General features: G+C 44.5%; 1 protein-coding gene across 1 annotated transcript in view; it reads right to left on the bottom strand.

Annotated features, from left to right (window-relative positions):
• The window catches only part of TMEFF2 (transmembrane protein with EGF like and two follistatin like domains 2), a gene marked incomplete at both ends in the record, with an annotated part of 123,641 nt that overhangs the window by 39,694 nt on the left and 65,380 nt on the right, over window positions 1-18,567 (bottom strand). Inside the window, one exon of the mRNA XM_084209134.1 lies at window positions 11,691-11,787. Coding sequence (XP_084065260.1) covers window positions 11,691-11,787 — 97 coding nt within the window. The remainder of the gene's footprint in view (window positions 1-11,690; window positions 11,788-18,567) is intronic.

The following is an 18,567-nucleotide window of genomic DNA, read 5'->3' as shown; positions in this document are numbered from 1 at the left end:
CCAGGAGCTTGGGCCACAGCTGCCTCACTGCTGCTGCTGCATAGCAGGATGGACTGGCAGTGCTTAAAAATACCCATGGATTTGTCAGAGCACGCTTTGCATGGCAGCTCATGGAGGATGTTCCAAAACCATGGGCTGCTCCTGGAGACACCCTGCTGTACAGCCTGAAGAGAGTCCCTGGGCACTGGCTGCTCCCCAGAGCTCAGCTGGGCTCATGCTCCTCCAGCTTTCAAGAAGTCATCCTGGAGACTGCAGCTCATCAAAAAAAATCTTTTATCTTCAGTGCAACTTGAGTCCTAATTCCCCTTTAATTTTTGACCTGTAACTTTTTTACTAAATTTTTGACAAAAAAAAAAAATTACAAACTTCACCTTTGCTTCCTTTTCACAATTCACAGCACCAATTATAGCATGACCTTCACCTGGCTTCCCAATGCCTCTGGTGCCCTCAATAGTACATTGAATTGTAGGCTAACAACTTTAGGGCAAAATAAATGTGTCCATCTCTCTCTCTCTCTCTTTTTTTGTCCTTCTAAATATCATGCTTATTTTAAAGATACTAAGTTGTATAAAGTGATCTTCGCCACACTGAATGCTTTAAAGCCAAACAGAGAATCACAAGGCTGATGACTGGGTTTGAAGAGTCATGGAAAAGCCCTCGTGCTAGCTGTGTGACCAGAGAAAAAAAATTCTAATTCTGTGCACATGCCAATACAAGTGTCTGTAGGTATCTAATGTGGAAAGTTTATTTAGAACTCACAGAATAAAATAAACGCCTCTCTGTGGATTGCCTGCCCCTGGTCTCCTTCCCGTCTCTGTGGTCTCTGCTAAAACAAAGCTTTGCTGACTGTTTCTCTCTCTGTAAACATCTGAGGCTGTCCTTCATGAACAGTTTATTGCTCTGTGCCTCAGACTGCTGATACTGTTTGCTCCTATCTTGAAGCCAGCAGAATAATGAAAATTGTTTCCACAAATCCCACAGTTTCCCCCTGGATTAAACAGCCAGTGGGAATATTGCAACATCCAGTGGGAAGCATGGGACACTATCTAGCTGCAGGTCCTGGCATGGGCCTTGCCATGCAGGAAGGATCCATCTGCTCTCAAAGAACTGCAGCTCTGTCTGGAACCAACCACAAATTTCTGCTTAAACTTCAGTTAACACTAGAAATTACTTCTGAAAGTGGAAAGTGGATTCTGATTTTAAAGTAAAGGGATGACCAGTGTGCTGCCAGCCCCACCCCTTGCTGCACATGATCTATCCACTGCTGGTGGGGAAGTGGGGACCTTCCTAAAATGAGCAAAAACTGTGGTAAAGGAATTCCTCAATGTGAAGTCTGCCTCTGCATGTGCAAACCCAGCCCAGCTCTCCCTAAAAACCCCTCTGTGTCCTTAAACACGTGTGCCTCTCATTTCCTCAGGGATTCACAGAGCACTGAGGTGGAAGAGATCCATGAGCATCATCCTAAGTAAAACTGCCCATGCAGGGTTGGACCCACAACCTCGGTGTTCTCAGCACACACCCCAACCAGGGATACCTGCCTGAGGCAGCACCATCTGAACTGGCCACACATTCCAGGGTACCCTTCTTGGTCAGCTGTCTTCAACTGCAAAACAAACTCCAGCCTGCTATTCAATGGAGTTCTAGGAGGATACTTCCAGGCTTTCCTTCAGGCATTGTGTGCACCTCCTGCACAGGCAGAAAGGTTATCTGTGCACAGGATAACCTCACATTACCTCAGCCCACAGGTGTGAGCCGGGCACCCAAGCAAATCCCTGCACTGGCAAGAAGGAGGGTGCAGTAGTAACCCTCTTTTCCTCAGAGCCTTCAGGGCTGTAGGTAAAAGCTGCTGCATAAAACCAAGCATTCCTGCTGGCTGGGGATCTGCTTCTGCCCTTGCTGCCTCGTGATGACCATGGACTGGCTGCCTTTGGGATCAAGCCCCAAGGGACAGTGCTGCAGCCAAGGAAAGGAAGACAGGCGAATGACTGCAATGTGCCATCTCAAGGACACGTCCTTGCCAGCAAACAATGGGATGAGAGTGATCTTCTTCTGGGCTGGCACACAGATCAGTGGAATCCACCTGCAGCTCCTAGAAATGAGCAAGTGCTGTGCACTGGCCAGGACAGGCGTCCCTGGGGCACCCGTGCTGCTCCACAGGAGAGAGCTCCATTGCCAAATGGGCAGGCTGAGACACAGCAATTAAATCTGTACGTCTGGGGACACCTCACACGGGCTTTTAGCTGCAGCCCACACGTGGGAAGGGACTGGGGCAGGAGCTGGGCTCTGTGAGGAAGGGACACCTGCCACTGCAGGGGCTGTGAGAGCTGAGGTCAGCCCTGTGCATCAGCTCCCAGTGAGTTCTCCTCGGGCTCGTATTTAATGCATGGGATGTATTTTTAATGGTTTAGATGTGCGAACAAACCGTGGCCTTGATGTTCCTACATGGGTGTGTGAAGGAGCCTCCGACCTTCTGCAACGGATGCAGTTCTATTTTAATAGTTAACATAAAGTGGGATGGAAGAGATGAAGCATTCCATTAAGACATTTGATAATAAATTGGTAAGTGCTTTCCCAGTGTTTTACATAGTTATTCTCTCTGTTGATCTATTTAGCCAACACATGTAATTCCGAGCTACAAAGTTGTATTCCTGCTTTCGTAAACATACTTACATAAAACTCAATAACAACACAGTCTATTTATTGCTAAAACGCTAGTAGGAAATTGGAAAAGGTATAAATACAATTCATTGCTGGTGATCTCCTGCCCCCTGAAGGCACTGTAAGGCTCCAAATCTTGCTCAGTTCACAGCATCATAAAACCAAAGCAATAAATGTCACTCTTTTCTTGATTGTGCATTAGGCCAATCGGCTTTTTATTGCGCCTAAATAGGCCGTCAGGAAGGCACCGCTCTCTTTACTGCTGGGGGATGACTTGGCCTAAATGGGGGGCCAGGGAGGAAGGGAAGCTCACTTTTAAATAACAAGGCTAAGAGAGAACAGGGGGAGAAGAAAGGTGCAAAAGCACGTTGCTCTGCAAGGCCCTGGCACTTGCTCTTTCATGCTGTAATGCCTTGATGTAGGCAGACGATTATGTGTCAATGCACATTAATATCTGATGTGCATTACCATATTATCATCCCTTATGTGCACTTTCACAGCCTGGTGAGCCCAGGCTCTCCCAGCCATGGAGTTACACAAGCAACATCACCGTGGGGGCACAAACCCAGCCTCTCACGGCAGCGGGCAGCGCCCGCGCACAGCGCTGCCCTTGCAGGGCACCAAGGCACCCTCCCGTGTCCCTCTCACCAAGCAGCAGGAGCTGGGTGGTCCTTACAACACCCTGTATTACAGCAGGAGCACAAAGCAGACTGCCAAAGCCATTCCTCCCAACGCAGATCAAGGCATGTGCTCAGGAGGCTGGGACACTTTCCTACCCAGGACCGAAAACTCTGGTCAGAGCTGGTGACAGAGGAGTAAAACAAAAACCCCAAACTCTGAGTTCATTTGCTCCCCTGTTGATCTGGACACATGAAATGGTAGCTCTCCACCGTGCTGTCATGTGTATATGTTGTACTTAGACACTGCCTGAAAAGACAGAGGGATGCTGTTGCTGCCTCACACAATGCTGAGCCACACCCTAGGAATGGGGATAGGGGCAGGGCAGTGCTCACAGCCACACCGCCTCGATGCTGCCACCCCACATCCTCCAGCTGCCCCCAGCACAGCAACCTTTAATTCACCAGCTGATGCTGGGTGAGCCATTCCAGCCCCCCAGCCAGGCAGAGGGAAGGCAGGAGAGGACCACCTCCCTTCCCCCCTTGGGTAGCATCCCCAAAACCCTCTCCGAGCCCCTTAAGGTGGGCAGCCACTGCAGCTCTTCCCCACTCTTCAGCAAGCAGCCAGCTGGACTAACTGCAAGTCAGTTTTACATTTCCTCCCTGCTGACCACCCACCTCTCCATGTCTCCCTTCCACACACATACAGAGATAGGCATCTTGGCCATGGAAACCTAACAGGAAAATTGGTCTGTGTTCAGCCATGCTTTTGAAATTACTGCAGCGTTTTTCCCCAGCTCTAATGCTGACAGACTACTAATTGCAAAGACAAATGATGACTGTGTCTCTTACAAGCCTTCCTCGCCTTGATTTTCAGAAGAATTTGTGTTTTGCTCCTACGAGAGCATGGTATGGTAAGGTATGAAAACCTCCCAAAATCTCAGAAATTATTTTTGGCTTTTCACAAATCAATATTTCCTCTGAAGCAAATGAAGCAGTCAGTAAGGCAAATTCTGCTTTTATCATCACAATTTCCAAGTTATTCCTTTGCACTGTAAGACTGCCAGAGCATTCATACTCTGAGTTTGCACTCCCTTCTACCAGCAAAAGGCTCCACAGGCTACTGAGAAGTTACTTCTTAGTTATCAAACTGGGAGAGAACTTTTGTTTCACTGAAGTCAGTGGGATAACTTCCACTGACTTCCTTAAGCTGGATGTTCACCTTCTGAACTGAAAACCAAGTTTGGGTGAGCATCTGAAAAGAGGAGCAAAAGGGAAAAAAAAAAGATCTATAAGCTTTATGATTGTGTCGAGTATTATTCCCTGGACACACAGCAGGTTTTGCTGTAATTGCAAAAGATAAAAAATGCCATTTTTATTACAAAACCAAATGTGAGAGATTCTAGTTTTTGGATAAGAGATGGATGTGTCATATAGGGTCCTTAAAAACCTGTTTGGGTGAGTAGTACAGATGGAATACAATGTGGGCTTGCATTTATCTGAGAACATTTAGAACCATGATATATAGTCTACACGACAGACTTCCTCGATGTATAGAGAAAATATAGCCAATTTCTTTGTGTAGGCTGAATTATTTACCAGAGTGTTCCAAAGTGTATTGGTAATAAAACACTATGAAGTATAAGTAACTCCAGACAATCTTGGCTTATGTTAAAACAAGTTGGTTTTTTTTAAAGCATGTTATTAAGAAAATAAATCCTGAGAATCTGGAAAGGCAGGACTTACTCAAATGAACACATGCCTCTGAAGGATTGTGTTGACTCAACAGAGAGAAAGGTCAAGTTCTCCCAACCATCATCCTACAGGAGTTGGGAATCAGTCTCACTTCAAAATTAAATAGGCTATTTGGGCACAGGATGAAGGATGCAGAGATGGTAAAGTGATTCTGTGAAACTCACCTGACTGGGAAAAATGGCTGGTTTTAACTAAACCCAGAAAATATATATGTAGAGTACAGCAATTTCACCAGCTGGCCAAACAAGCCATCATTTTTCCAAGCACTACCTTTCTAGTCAGGCCACTAGTAGTGCAATCAGTTAGGAAACACAAGGTGCTCATTTCCTCCTCCTCCTCCTCTGGAGATCTGGACAATAGCTTTTCTTGGGGCTGCTGAAGATAAAGCCAACTGCTTTTTCCATACCTTTCCTGGCTCTTTCTGCTGAGAAAGAGGAAAACCACCTAATTTTAGCTTGATTTAGGGTCTTTCTGAAGGCTGTGGGGATCTTTCCCTGTTTATGTTTGGGAACAAAATCACTTTTACACCCAGGCCAGTTTAGGTTGAGACTGCCCTCTGAAAGAGTCCTACAATATCTCAGCAGCTTGCCAGACAGAACCATGGCACTCATGCAATGCTCACCTGGGGATCTTATTTTCTGACCCTAAAGTGATGTCTAGACACTGGTTTCCAATAAGACAAATCCTTCACCAAGCTGGAGCTGTTGGCAATGTTTTTCTTGTTTGTTTTGTGGACAGAAATTCAAGCTACAATTTTGTATTTTACTAGTTTTCCCACTTTTGTGTCTGTTCACATGGCATTTTTTTTCCCCCAGGTCCCAAATGAAGAAGCATGGCTGGGTTCTCTCTTCAGCTCTCATACTCCAGGCAGCAGGATCTGGCTGACCAGCTTCCTAGAAAAGCCATCAGCCTGGCTCTTTCTTAGGCCCTTTCTCAGAATTCAAACGTAACATACAGATGGGTAGGCATCATCTTGCTTTTTCTAATATTCCTCATGTTTTGCCTTTCATGGCAAGTGCTTCATTGACTAATTTCCAGTTGCTTGGGCTACATTTTTTCCAGTATTGCTGATTCTTAACCCACTGAATTGCGTCCCTACACTTATCTCAATAGTTTCCCTGGAAGTCAGCTGCTTTCCTTTTATTTCAAAATCTTTTAACCACAGAACACGCACCAAACAGAACATAACCAGGCAACAGAGACAGAAGTGGGCTAATTTCTGGGCAGGAACTGGAGGTAGCTCTGCTATCAGGCTGGGGCTAAGATAAGTGATCTGGGTGTGAGATGGTGCACCCTTGGTCATCTGCTGCTGTGCAATGCAGAGATTGGGCTCTGGTGCCTTTAATTCCCTCTGCAAACCCTTGCCTGGACTCTTATTAGACACGACTACTGAGCTCCATGTGAAGATTTATGCAGAGCAGCTTCACTTCATGCCTTAGGTATGATCTCAAGTTAAGCAGAAATTTAAGTTTTTGCAGAATTGTGCATTTGTAATGATTTTATTCCATTCCTGTGCTTATTTGAGCACAAGTCCAACATGTATGTCTAAGTGTTATGCCCAGCTATGAAGACAGATCTGTATTTTCACTAGAAGAGAAGGAAAAGCAACAGAAAACAGCAATATATCTCCTGTATAATGCCCAGGACATTGCAGATGTTAAAGCAGCTCGTTGTTTCTGCATCTGGAACAAGTAGGTCACACATAGTTATTATACACACTGCTGAACATGAAGCAACCAATACCCGTGTAATGTATGTGAGACTTCAAACCACCTTTTAGTACTTGATAGCAGCACAGCATCTTGTTTGCAAATGCTCTGCTTGAGAGCAACTGATGGAAGGGGGAAGGGACCCAAAGCTGACTGACCTAATTGCTGCGTGGATCCACAAGCTGGCAAAATCATTAGTTTCTTTTATGTTTTCTTTCTATACAATAATAAAGATAAATATTGATTGCTGGGACAGTATTGATTGCAGGGGTCACTGCAGATGGCAGCTGCATGATTTGCACAGACATCTCCCATGTACAGAGCCACTTATTTGCATGAGAATGTGGTTTCCCCCTCCTCATGTGCTTCTGACTGTTTGCTTCCCTTACAGGAGCATTTACCCAAACTAATGTACCAGTGATCAGCAGTAAAAATATTAAATGACAGACTGAAAGAGCTCATCTTTGCAATGCCTTTTGTGTATTGCCTGTCTGCTGTGGGTGGGGGGAGTTTGCTGTCCCAGCCATGTGGACAGAGGCACAGGACACAGCCACCTGCTGTAATTACGCTGCAGTGTCACTGCCTCACCTGGGAATGCCACTGGGGAATGCCACCAGGGACACAGCACACCTGGGACCAGCCCTCCTTCCTTCCCCACTGACCCACACACTGAACAAGCCCAGGCCTGAATGCCTCCCTCCAAGTCCCAGCTTGGGGTCATCAGTGACCCTCAAGAAAGGCTTCACTATCTTCTCCTGAGCTGAACCTGCCCAGTGGGATCCTTGCCCACTTGCAAGGAATGGAAAAGGCTCCTCCATTATGGGCCAGGCTTGTGAGGAGGGAAGAAAGTTTCCTACCACAGTGCACAGTGCCTATTGCAGAGCATGATACTGCACTCCCAGGCAAGGAGAAGTCCTTGGGGCAAGTGGGACCAAGTTGCAGGAAGCAGCAGGGGCATTTAGGCACCTTTTTATCTCTGGTACAAACACCTGAGTGGCCCATTCCAAGGTCAGGCACCTCCTGCCAGGGAGCTTGCTGCCTCTCTCCTCCACCTGTAGCCTCCAGAGGGAGGAAGGAACAGGCAAAGGGGTGCTCTGGAGGAGGCCTCCTCACCTCCTTGGACATTGCCAGGCTGTAGGGGAAGCTCTCTCTGAGCACTCCACTGTGTGCCTGCCTTCCAGCTAGCAACCTGCATCTACTGTGGGCACTGCTGCACTTCCACACTGCTGCTGCCTGACCTGCTGCTATTGGAATGCAAGGGGAAAGTATGCATATTTAACCCCAATTCATCATCTTGATTTTGATTAACTCTGCAAGTCAGAGGTTTGCAGGCTTTAATTTCATTTTAAGAAAATATTCCTGTCCTCTCTATTGTCAGCATTTTCCAACTGGAAACTCAACCAAAGGATCTTATTCTTTATGTCTTCCATATCCTCCTCTGGACATATTAGTGGGCCTCTGAAACAGCTGCCCAGTATTTATCCAAACCATGCCTTGTCCAGTGTAAGGAGTGCTCTTATTTCCTCAGTGGCTCACAAGAAGGAGATGAATGCTGGAGCCCAGGTTTCTGACGTGGTTCTGCACTGACACTAAGCCACTCCAGCAGAGAGCAGGCACTCCCTTTGGTGAGCACTATTTATGTACAGTGAGCGTTTCAGAGATGCTTTTTGGAAGAGCTGAGCAATACACCGCGGTTCAAAACGTTACTCCTCATTCTTCAATTCCTTTTAAGTATATCTCTCAGGGTGTTATGTTGAGTAGCCCTGTCTTACAAAATCAATTATTCCTTAGCCAGCTCAGAAATAAAACCCAAAGCAAGCAACACCAAATGTCTGATTTACCAATAGATTGCAACCCCGTGCTAAAGAGTGTAGCCACTGCCCTGCTTTAAATATTCATGAAGCCCACTGGTGCAAAATGCATTAAAGGTGGGAATAATGCCAGTAATACACGATCCTCTTAGTGACAAGAAGCTTTCACATATTAAAGCAGCAAGATGTTAAAGACTTTCAAGTGAACAGTCTTTGTTTTTAACTTAGAGAAAGAGATTCACTAATGGAATGCCAAATTGCATTCCCTCTCATGATACTTGACTGCAGAATGGGATAATAACACACGTGTGCTTCTGCATGCCATGGAAAACCTGTTATTACAGAGGTTTCTGTCCCGCCTTTCCTCTGTACTTTCCAGAAAATGTTCACACAAATCTTACCCCTTCAAGAAATCTTCTGTGTGCCAAACCCCCATTAGAATCCCAGGAGTCTAGCCATTAACAGATTGGTTTTTCACAAATAAAAAGAATTAAAAATAATGGTGACAGAGTACAATAGCACAATTTAGATGAGTGACAACTGGCAATGAATAACCAAAAAAAAAAAAAAAAAAGAGTTAAACCAGAGATAACGTTCTGCAAAATATAGACTGTGACAATGCAGAAGAATGTCAATTGTCACTTTAAATCATCAGCAGCCCAACCACATCTGCTATCACACCTGTGCTCACTTTTCTGGTCTACTCTGGCACCCTAGAAATAGTAGGCAAACAGCCAGCCTTGCATCTCCAGCTCTCTGAGGTCTGGCTCTGCTAGCAGCCTGCATTCCTCTCACCTGGGGCAGATCAGGCACTGACCCTGCGCCCTCAGACTGTTCCTGACTGACAGGGATTCGCTGCTGCTGCTGCTGCTGGGATTGACATCCTGGAATAGCAGGTCCCAGGACCACCAGGAACTGCTGGCCCCATTTGGATTTTACAAACTTCATCAGTCAGGTGAGAGAGCTAAAGGAGCCCTGCTTACATCTGATACTTGATCCACATAAAAACAGTGAACAAATAATAAATTGACATTTCTTAGCAAGGGGAGTGGGGCAACAAGTGCCTCTGGTGCCAAACATGAAAATTCAGCTAACATCTATTGGAAAGAGGGATCTACAACCTCCATACATAGTCCACTTTTATTCTAGAAATAAAAGTAATGAAAAGCTGACAGCCAGAAGGCTCATTGTTTAGGAAGATGCTTATCCAAGACTAATCAGAGGACAAAGACAGGAAAATAGATCTCAGTTATGGCATATGAAGTTGCTTACTTCAAAGCACACCTTTCACAGGCTTTAGATGGGGTTTGGGTTTTTGGATGGGAATTGGTTCTCTTGCTTCCTAGCAGTTTGTCTGGGACCATCTTCCCAGTGCCAGCCCTTCCCTGCTTCCAGTCCCCAGAAGCACCTTCCCCTGCAGAAAGGGTGCCTGTCAATAAAGCCTGAGCACCTCAGCTCCAGCCATCATTCTGCTGCTCTGTAAAAGCCAACTTGTTTCAAAGGGGAGGAATTAGATTGTGCAAAAGCTGCAGTGGGAACACTGGGGTAAGTTGGATCAGGCAGTTTTACCAAGCTATTTCTGGAAAAAAATAAACACTGCTACTCAGTGCTTATGATTAATAATGTTATCTTGTAGCTAATTTTATTCCTTGCCCCTCTCTTCTCCTGCCTTCCAATTTGGAAGCACACTTAATTATGAAAACATGAGCACTAGACTGTGAATTTTGATATATTAATTTCACCGTGGTTTTGTTTCTACACTGCACCACCAAAGCTCTCAAGGACAACCAGTCAAGGAGACAATGAAAATCATAACACCTGGGGTAATTTTCTTAAGCAAAGTCAACATTAGGCAATTTCTTACTCACAAATTTCATTACATTACTGAAACCTATAACCATCATGCACCTTGCTCCTGTTTTTCAACACCACAATTTTCTTTGATGACTGGAGCCAGAGCAAGGACTCAGTGGTTTTTTTTGCTCGAGGTTTTTTTAAGGACTAGAACCAGAGATTACTAACAGGCTGGCAAGACAAAACCAACATGAGCATGAATTGTGACCATATTCCTGAGCTCCTTCACTCAACAGGAGAACTGTTCCTAATTTCATGCCTGACCAAGGGTGCACAGATGCCTTGCCTGGTGGGGTCAGCTGCCCAGCACTGGGCCCAGCTATCGTGTTCACCATTCATTTATTGACTGCTCTCTGCTCCCTTCTGGTTCTCCCACTGGAGCTCTGCCTCAGTGCTTTACTGACACCTCAGTGCCCAGTTTGTGCAGCCATCCTTTAGCCACCACTAGCCCACAGCTCCAGAAGCACCATCCAGACAGCAGCTCTGACATTTGCATGGGTATTTTGTTGTCTCTAAATCTATTTTAGTTACTTAGAAACATGAGGCACAGCATTAGGGCAGTGCTAGAAATATAGCTCTGTGAATAGTGACCTTTTTGATCTATTGGCTGTTCCAAATCACAATGAAATTATTAGCTCAGAGTTGGCTTAATGTAAGTTTGCATACACCGTAGACAAAATGAAAAATAAAAGTCTGAGTTGATAGAATTATTTCCTTTCAGATTTTGTAATTAAGGTTTAAAATAAAAAAAAATCTGAATAATTTTGAAACCCCTTTTAAAAAATAAAAATTAAAACCATTTCCATTGAGAAAATGTCTAAATGTACACTCTCATTTTTTCAAGCAATTGAGGGCAAGGTTTTCAACTCCAACAAAATAGGAAAAAGCGAGACAGATTTCCCAGCCTCTCTAATGCCACACATGAATTAACATGATGATAATACTAATGATACTTTTTAACTGGAAAAGCTTTAGGTCAATTATTTTTCCCAATTCTATGTTTTACTGAAGTATGAAGCTATAAAACCCCAGATGGAATAACATAAGTTATAATGGCAACAAAATGGATAACTGTGTTTCTAAACTTGGTCTAAATCGTGCATGTTCCAAAATTATAAACCAGAGTGTTTTATACATTTTTTCAGTGATAACCACCTCAGACACTTCGAGATGAATCTCTTTGTGAAGAAAACAGAGTATCTAACATTTGTAATGCTTTCCAAACCACGGTACCTTTAAATAATACAACATTCATTAAAATAGAAGAGTAGAGCAAATTACCGTACCAAACATCCTCTGCATCTTCATCGCACTCTGCCCCAAACTGGCAAATGTCACAGGTCGATGTCTCTTTTTGATTGGTTTCACCTGAGCCTTCATTGACTGTTTGATGGAAAGCAGAAGAATACACATTAGTAAAGACAGCACTGTAGCAAAGCACTCCTCTCTCTCTAGAAAAATCTATTCACTGCATCAGCTTAATGGGCTGCTCACAAAGCCGATGGCTGGCCAACAGTGTTCCTGAGCGGGCCAACAACGCAGAGATTCCATGCTGGCCTGTGACAAATCCCCTCAATTACAGAGTTCAAAGGAAAATCAGAGAGAAACCCTTCCTTTTGCCTCTCCCCTTAATCAATGACCTCTTCAAGCTGCAGCCCAGGAAGGTCGTGTCCGCACTGAGCCTTGCTGCTTTGTTCCCTGGGAAAATAATGGAGGGGCATTGATAGCATCACATGCTGCCTCGTGTCCTTTACCCATGAAGGCCTTGAGGTGGCCCCAAGGGGATGCTTTCCTCGAAAATGTTTTGAAATTACCTGCTGTGTGGTGCAATCTAGTCCACTCCAAAAGGCAAAACATTTTTCTCTGTAGAAGCACAGCTATGAGCCCCAAGGACTAGTTATCTCTGGCAGGGAAGATTTAGTGCTGTCCAGAGGAGAGGACAATCTCCAGCATAGGTTAAATTTGAATCCAGGGGAAAGTCAATGCTGATGTCTGCAAGTGTGCAAGGTTTGTACCTGCCCCGTAAGCCAACAAACAAGAAGGGACTAAAGGGAAAATTCAAAATTTCGGTGTAAGAGGATTGCAAAAAAAAAATAAAAAATTGATGGCTGAGTACTCAAAGACAGAGACCACTGAGGAAGGCACCACGAAGAAGGTTTGTTAAAAGATCCAAAAGAAACATTATCTATGTTTCCACTGAAGTGTATAAACACCATTTGGTACCTTTTCAAAGATGCCACACTCGAGCAAGACACTGTACCTGGAGAAATCCTTCTGCCAGTTGCAGAGTTATCAAACCAACACAGACTTTAAGCATCAATCAGCTCTGCTCAGACAGATGTTGTTATCTGCACCAACAACCTCTGCAGTGCCACCTCTCGTGCATTTGGAGTCAGCACTGTGATGCAGCCTTCTGCACACCTGGGTGCAACCCACCAAAGCTGGAGTGTGTTGGTGGCCCCAGTGACACCCACTGGACAAATCATCTGCCTGATGTGCACCCAGGTTGTTACCAGAGGTTCCTGTGTCAGGGGGCTCTGCCTTTGAAGAAGCTGCTTTTGTTATTTACTCAAAAAAGCCTGGGATTCTTGTCTGTCCTCAAAGCTGTTTGAGGAGAAAGGGCTTCTGCCCCTAGAAGGCCAAAGGTGACTCCAATGCCTGCTTTTCAACAAATTTGCTTCCCTATCCAGGACAATTATATAACCTCTGCCATGCTTCCCACTATGTGATAACAGGAATAATATCATTTCCGCCCAACAGAGAATGTGGAAACAAGTATATTAAAATATTGTGATAAGCTTAGATACTGCAGTGATAGAAATCACAGCAATACCAAAGGTAGATCTTATCTAAAATACTTTTTTCCTGAGCCTTAATATAGTCAAAGGAGGTGTTGGTATTTTTAGGTATGGACTATGCTGCATTAATTTTCAATCAGTCATGCTTGAATTTAGACTATATTAAACTGAAAAAAAAAATCACCTATGAAAAGCATTCTGATTATCTGATTATCCCAAAAGGAAAAAAAAAAAAAAAAAGGTAGTTTTGCTCCATTGTACAAATTTGCTCACCTTTATATCCATAAAATTCATGTACAAAAAAACAAAGGGAAAACCGGGAAAAACACACTCTGGATTTTTGCTCTACTGTGTTGTCGGGCTTTACAGGGAAGGTCTGAGCTGTGTTTTTTCTGTTTCCTTAAATGACTGAGCAACTCTGGAGGCTCACATGTTATAAAAGCCAATGTATGAGGGTGGACAAGGAGTCCAGGTGCCTCATCCTCACACCATTAGCATCCCACATGCTGCCCATGTGCTTCTGGCCCCACAGCATCACGGGGCTCATATGAGATCCTCCCCACCTCCCTGCAGCTGCATCCAGGCCTGCAATGCTTCATCTAAATCTTAAACAAAGAAATCTCTTTTACTGAGGAGATAACTCTGACAGCCAACTGTGGCAGGGGATTTCCAGTAGTTGAGATATTAGGCAGGACATGTAACAAGTGACTATGGCACCTATGGGCAGATGACTTCTTACAACAGCCAAGCATTCCTCACCTATCAGAAACATGACAATTGCTCCTGTTCAGGAGGGTGAGAATATATACTTTATGGAATGGAGCTTTAATTTCTTGATTTTGTTATTCTGCAAATCACTTCCCTTGCATTTCCTTTTAATTTAAAACATATGCCCTGCTCTCTTCCTCCCTGCAATGTTTCTATTCATCACTGCCCAGCACGTGTCGCTCAGCCAGGGACCTCACACAGCTCTACATCACAGAGTAAGTGAAATAGCTACTTAAACCATTAAAAAAGGCATTTGAAAGACTGAGCATGTTGAAGAGCAGTAACTGATTCGGAGAAGATCATCCACTCTACAGCAGCACATTGCAGTTCTGAATTTCTCTTTAAAAATAATAGGTCACTCCTTCATATTTTTCTGAAGAAGCCCTGTGACCAGCTTTCCACAGTCAATGTGCATGTTGTCATTAAATGTGCAAATGTGCAGCAGTCCTTACTTAAAAAGACAGCTGTTTATCTCCTGTTTATGCTCCTTCTGTTGTCAGTAATCCAGATAACATTATTCTTTACATTTCTGATAGGTGTGTTTTCTCTCCCTACACAAACATACCCACTGGCATATGCACCCACACCCAGAACTGACACACACAGGGCTTGTTTTCTCCATGCTGTGCAGATAACTGCTTTGATAAATCAGACATCTTACAACAAGTTATTTTCCCAATATTTCCTGCTGCTTTCTAGCTTGAGGACTAGTGGATGCTTATTTTCTAAGGTGACTCTTTTTTCTTTTTTTCCCCTCACTGCACTTGCTGATTTGCAGTTCTTTTCTAACCCAACTGGAGAAAATTGTTAGCAAAAAATAATCTAGTTTCTAGATTCCTCTTCTAAATCAGAGAATAAGTCTTCTTCTCATGCATGTTAGGTGCATATTAGCACCCATTGAGGTTTTAACACCAAGACCCTGCAGGAACATAGTAAGGCTCCGGGGAGGCTAATCACTGAAGCCCACCACTCATTACTCACACAACTGAGAAATTGTAAGCAAGATTATCAACTCAGAGTCCACAGAAATGTGCTAACAAGGGTTAGAAGGTCACTGACATTACTTGAAAGTCACTTCAGAGACTATGTCAATCTCCTAAGCAATATAAATTCTCAGCTGTGAAGGCACTACACACAATTTACAGAGTCAATGGACTGTGGGAACCACAACAGCTCCTGCTTTAATCATTTGGTCCTTCTCTGGCATTCTCACAGTGCTCTGATGAGATTGCTGTGATTTCAAGAATGTCTGTATTGTTTGCAGGTCCCACAAGAAAGAAACCATTTCTAAGGCATTTTACTCTGTCTCCCTAGCTGAAAAAAAACAGATTGAAAGTATCATCAATAGATTGGTTTGACCCTGTGCTTATTTCCTGTAACATCAGAAGAAAACTAAAAGCCCCAAAAATGCCCACTGCCACTGTAGCCACCTCTAATTTCTCTTTACATTCAATCTCTTTGAATCAAGTCTTCAAAATGGTTGTAGCTACAACCCCAAAAAATCATGCTAGGACTTGACCCACACAGCTTCCCAGACTCATGCTCCATTAGGAGCTGGATCAGTGGTTTAGAGGTTTTAAAACAGACATCAAAATCAGTGCCTGAGCTGCTGAATAACCCTTGCTCAGTGTCTTCCCAAGGTGCTTGATGAGTGGCAAAGCCAGGATGGTAATGAAGTCCTTGCCATTTGCAGAACAGCAGCTGCAGGGGATGGTTAGGAGCCTGCACAGCATCTTGCCCTGGCACACAAAGTGCCACAGGGGACATGCAGGTACCTTGCCCCACAGACCCTACCGTGAGGAGTAAAGGGGTGTGGGAAGAGCAGCTGCTGAGCCATGGGAGTTAGAGACAATCAGGTGGCAATGCTGGCTAGACACAGATCTCTGAACCTCTCTTGCTAACGTGACTCTGAAGGTAACAGGGCAAACTCAAGAAAGCCTCAGCTCAGGCTTCACATAGCTTTTTAGGACTATTACAACAATCCTTGTTCAATATATTTCAACTACACAGGAGAACACAACAAAGAAACAATATAAAACATCACCACATGCTTGAATATACAAAATATGACTATAATGAATTATGAATTATGACTACTCTGATGTAGTCTTCCTTTGATCGATGCGATCAGACACGTGCTTCTCACAACCCCTGATTCTGACTTGACTCCTCATTGTGGGATATCTTTGCTATTGTTGAAAGAAAAACTTCAAAAAAAAGCTTGCTCTAGCTTGTCCTAACAGGATACATGCTTGTTTTCAGCTATAAAATCTAGGTAAAAACAAAGGTCACGTGGAGATGGGAGTTGATGGCCATTTTTGTGTTGCAGAATGAAAGACAATGTGCAAATCAAAATTTAGTGGAGAAGGATGATCTTCAGACCAGCTGAGGTGATCCTGCCACACACTTGAGTCCTAACAGGAGTGCTCTGGGCAGGTGAGAAGGTGAGTAGATAAAGTGAGAAAGGTCTAAGCAAGGAGAGAAGAGAAGCCAGCAAGAATTTACTAAATGTGTGAGAACAAGCACTACCAGACAGCTAACAACACCTCACCAACTGCACCAATAAAAGCCCAGATGCTGCAAGCGACTTCACTCTAATCAATAAGCTTTTTTTCCTGAAAGCATTAGCTCAGTCAAAACCTGCAAAGTGAGAAAAATGAAGGGTGCAAAGCAGGGGGTCAACTCGCCAATGGCTCTGCCCTCAAAGTCTGGCAGAGGCTCAGAACGGCATTACCGTCACAGTGAAAGGAAAATGGCCTACAGGACTGGTAATAAATTCAAACTCTGACGTGCCTTGCCCTGCTTTACTCCTGCCAGCTGGCTCCATCTCAATAAATACAAATTTGTCCTCCCTCACACCCATAAACACTCTGGGGAAATCACTTATTGCAGGGGAAAACGGCGTCCGTGCCCAGCTCAGGACCCAACGCTGAACTTCTTAATATTGAAATGAAATATTCTCCTTCACACCAACGTGCCTTTGATGGTTCCTTCACAGCACCACAGGTGAGTCCTTGAAACCCCCCCTCTGCTATATGGGTGGGTGATTTAAACAGCATGGGAGGCTGTGCCATACCTGAGCTGGCTGCCTGGGAAATCAGCCCCCCTTTCTCAGGGTTTATAGTGTCTCAGGTCCCATCCTAGGATACCTCTGCCTTGCCATTCTCAGCCAAGTGCTGGAAAAGGTTAATGGGATGACTTTAGCATGATGTAAATACCTAGCAGGGTTTTTGAGGAGGAAGGAGATGCACCCAGCCAGCTCAGATTGCTGATAAAATGTGCTCTTATCTTATTGCTAAAGACCACGTAGATAGAGCCCGGCACTGCTTTGATAGCAGTCAGACTCAATTTGCAGTGCTTTTCAGCTCTTGTATTTCTACTGTGATTCCCAGCTTATGGCCTTTTTTTCTTAAAAATCATAACCAGTGGATTATCTGAATGTATAAGGATCTCAGCTTCCATGTATATATTTGTTTTGAAAGGTATGCCTAAGCTTTAGAGCAGTGGAGAAAATGCTTGTGAGTATAACAAACCCCAGAAACATTCATGTTTATAATTTTAAAAAACTACTTTTGCAAGGCTGTTTCATGATTTTTCAGTCCAATGCTAAGTTGATGTCAGACAGGAAAGCAGCACTTCTGGAGCAGCTCAGCTTGTGCACAGCCCTGTGCTGGGTTCACCCCCACCTTGTTGATCAAGGCTGTGCTTCTGCCCTGAATATGGAGTCTTGTAGGGCAAGAAAACTGTCTGGGAGTGCCCCGAGTTTGGGGAATAACTAGTACAAAAATTGTTTCACACTATCACTAAGCACTGCTGCTCTGTCTTTACTTTTTGCCTCCTGTCTTCCTTCCTGGCATGCCTTCTAATTCTCTTGGATCTTCTTTCCTTTTCCCACCACCCCCAGTTTTCCAGCAGCATTTTCCCAAACACCTGGAGCAGCTCTATCAGCCCAGCTGGCCCCTTGTTCGGCCCAGATCAACATCTCTGGAACCTCAGGAGCCTTCTCCAGCTGTCACCTGGCCTGGGGGCTCAAGGGTCTCCCCTGGCAGCATTCCCACCCTGTAAACCTCACTTGTTGTGGCTGAAAGTGGCTGGGATGGGAATGGTTTCCCAGGAACAGCACTCTGCACCTGTCTGCTTGCAGCTCTCTCCTTTCAGCAGGTGCTCCTGCAGCATCCCTGTCTGAAACCAGACCATGACCCTCCACCCTCCTCTGCAGGGACATGTCTGCATTTCTGCAATGGGGCCAGGAGGGAATGCACTCAATTCTTACTCAGAGTGTATTTATTCTAAACAAACACCACTTGCTTGTTGCTGTCTCATGCATATTCCTGCAGCTCCCACAGTGCATGTGATAAAAAATTAAAAGCGATTAGTCGAGGCCAGTTTCTCCTAGCAAATAACTCTGATGGTGTTACAAAAGGCATGGCTCACTGAACAAACCCTCTTGTAAGCTTTCTGAACGCTGACATGAAACAGCTGTGCTTATTGCACCATTGTGTGGTCCCCCTACAAAATTTGATGTTTGCCTGGTGTCTGTGGGCTGCCAGCTCTGCAGCTTTAGGTGCCAGCATCTTTATGAAGGTGTGCAATGACC

Source organism: Fringilla coelebs, assembly GCF_963513975.1.
Source record: "Fringilla coelebs genome assembly, chromosome: 7".
Classification (NCBI taxonomy): Eukaryota; Metazoa; Chordata; class Aves; order Passeriformes; family Fringillidae; genus Fringilla; species Fringilla coelebs.
The sequence above is the reverse complement of the archived record's forward strand: the minus strand, read 5'-3'. Positions and strand labels throughout refer to the sequence as shown.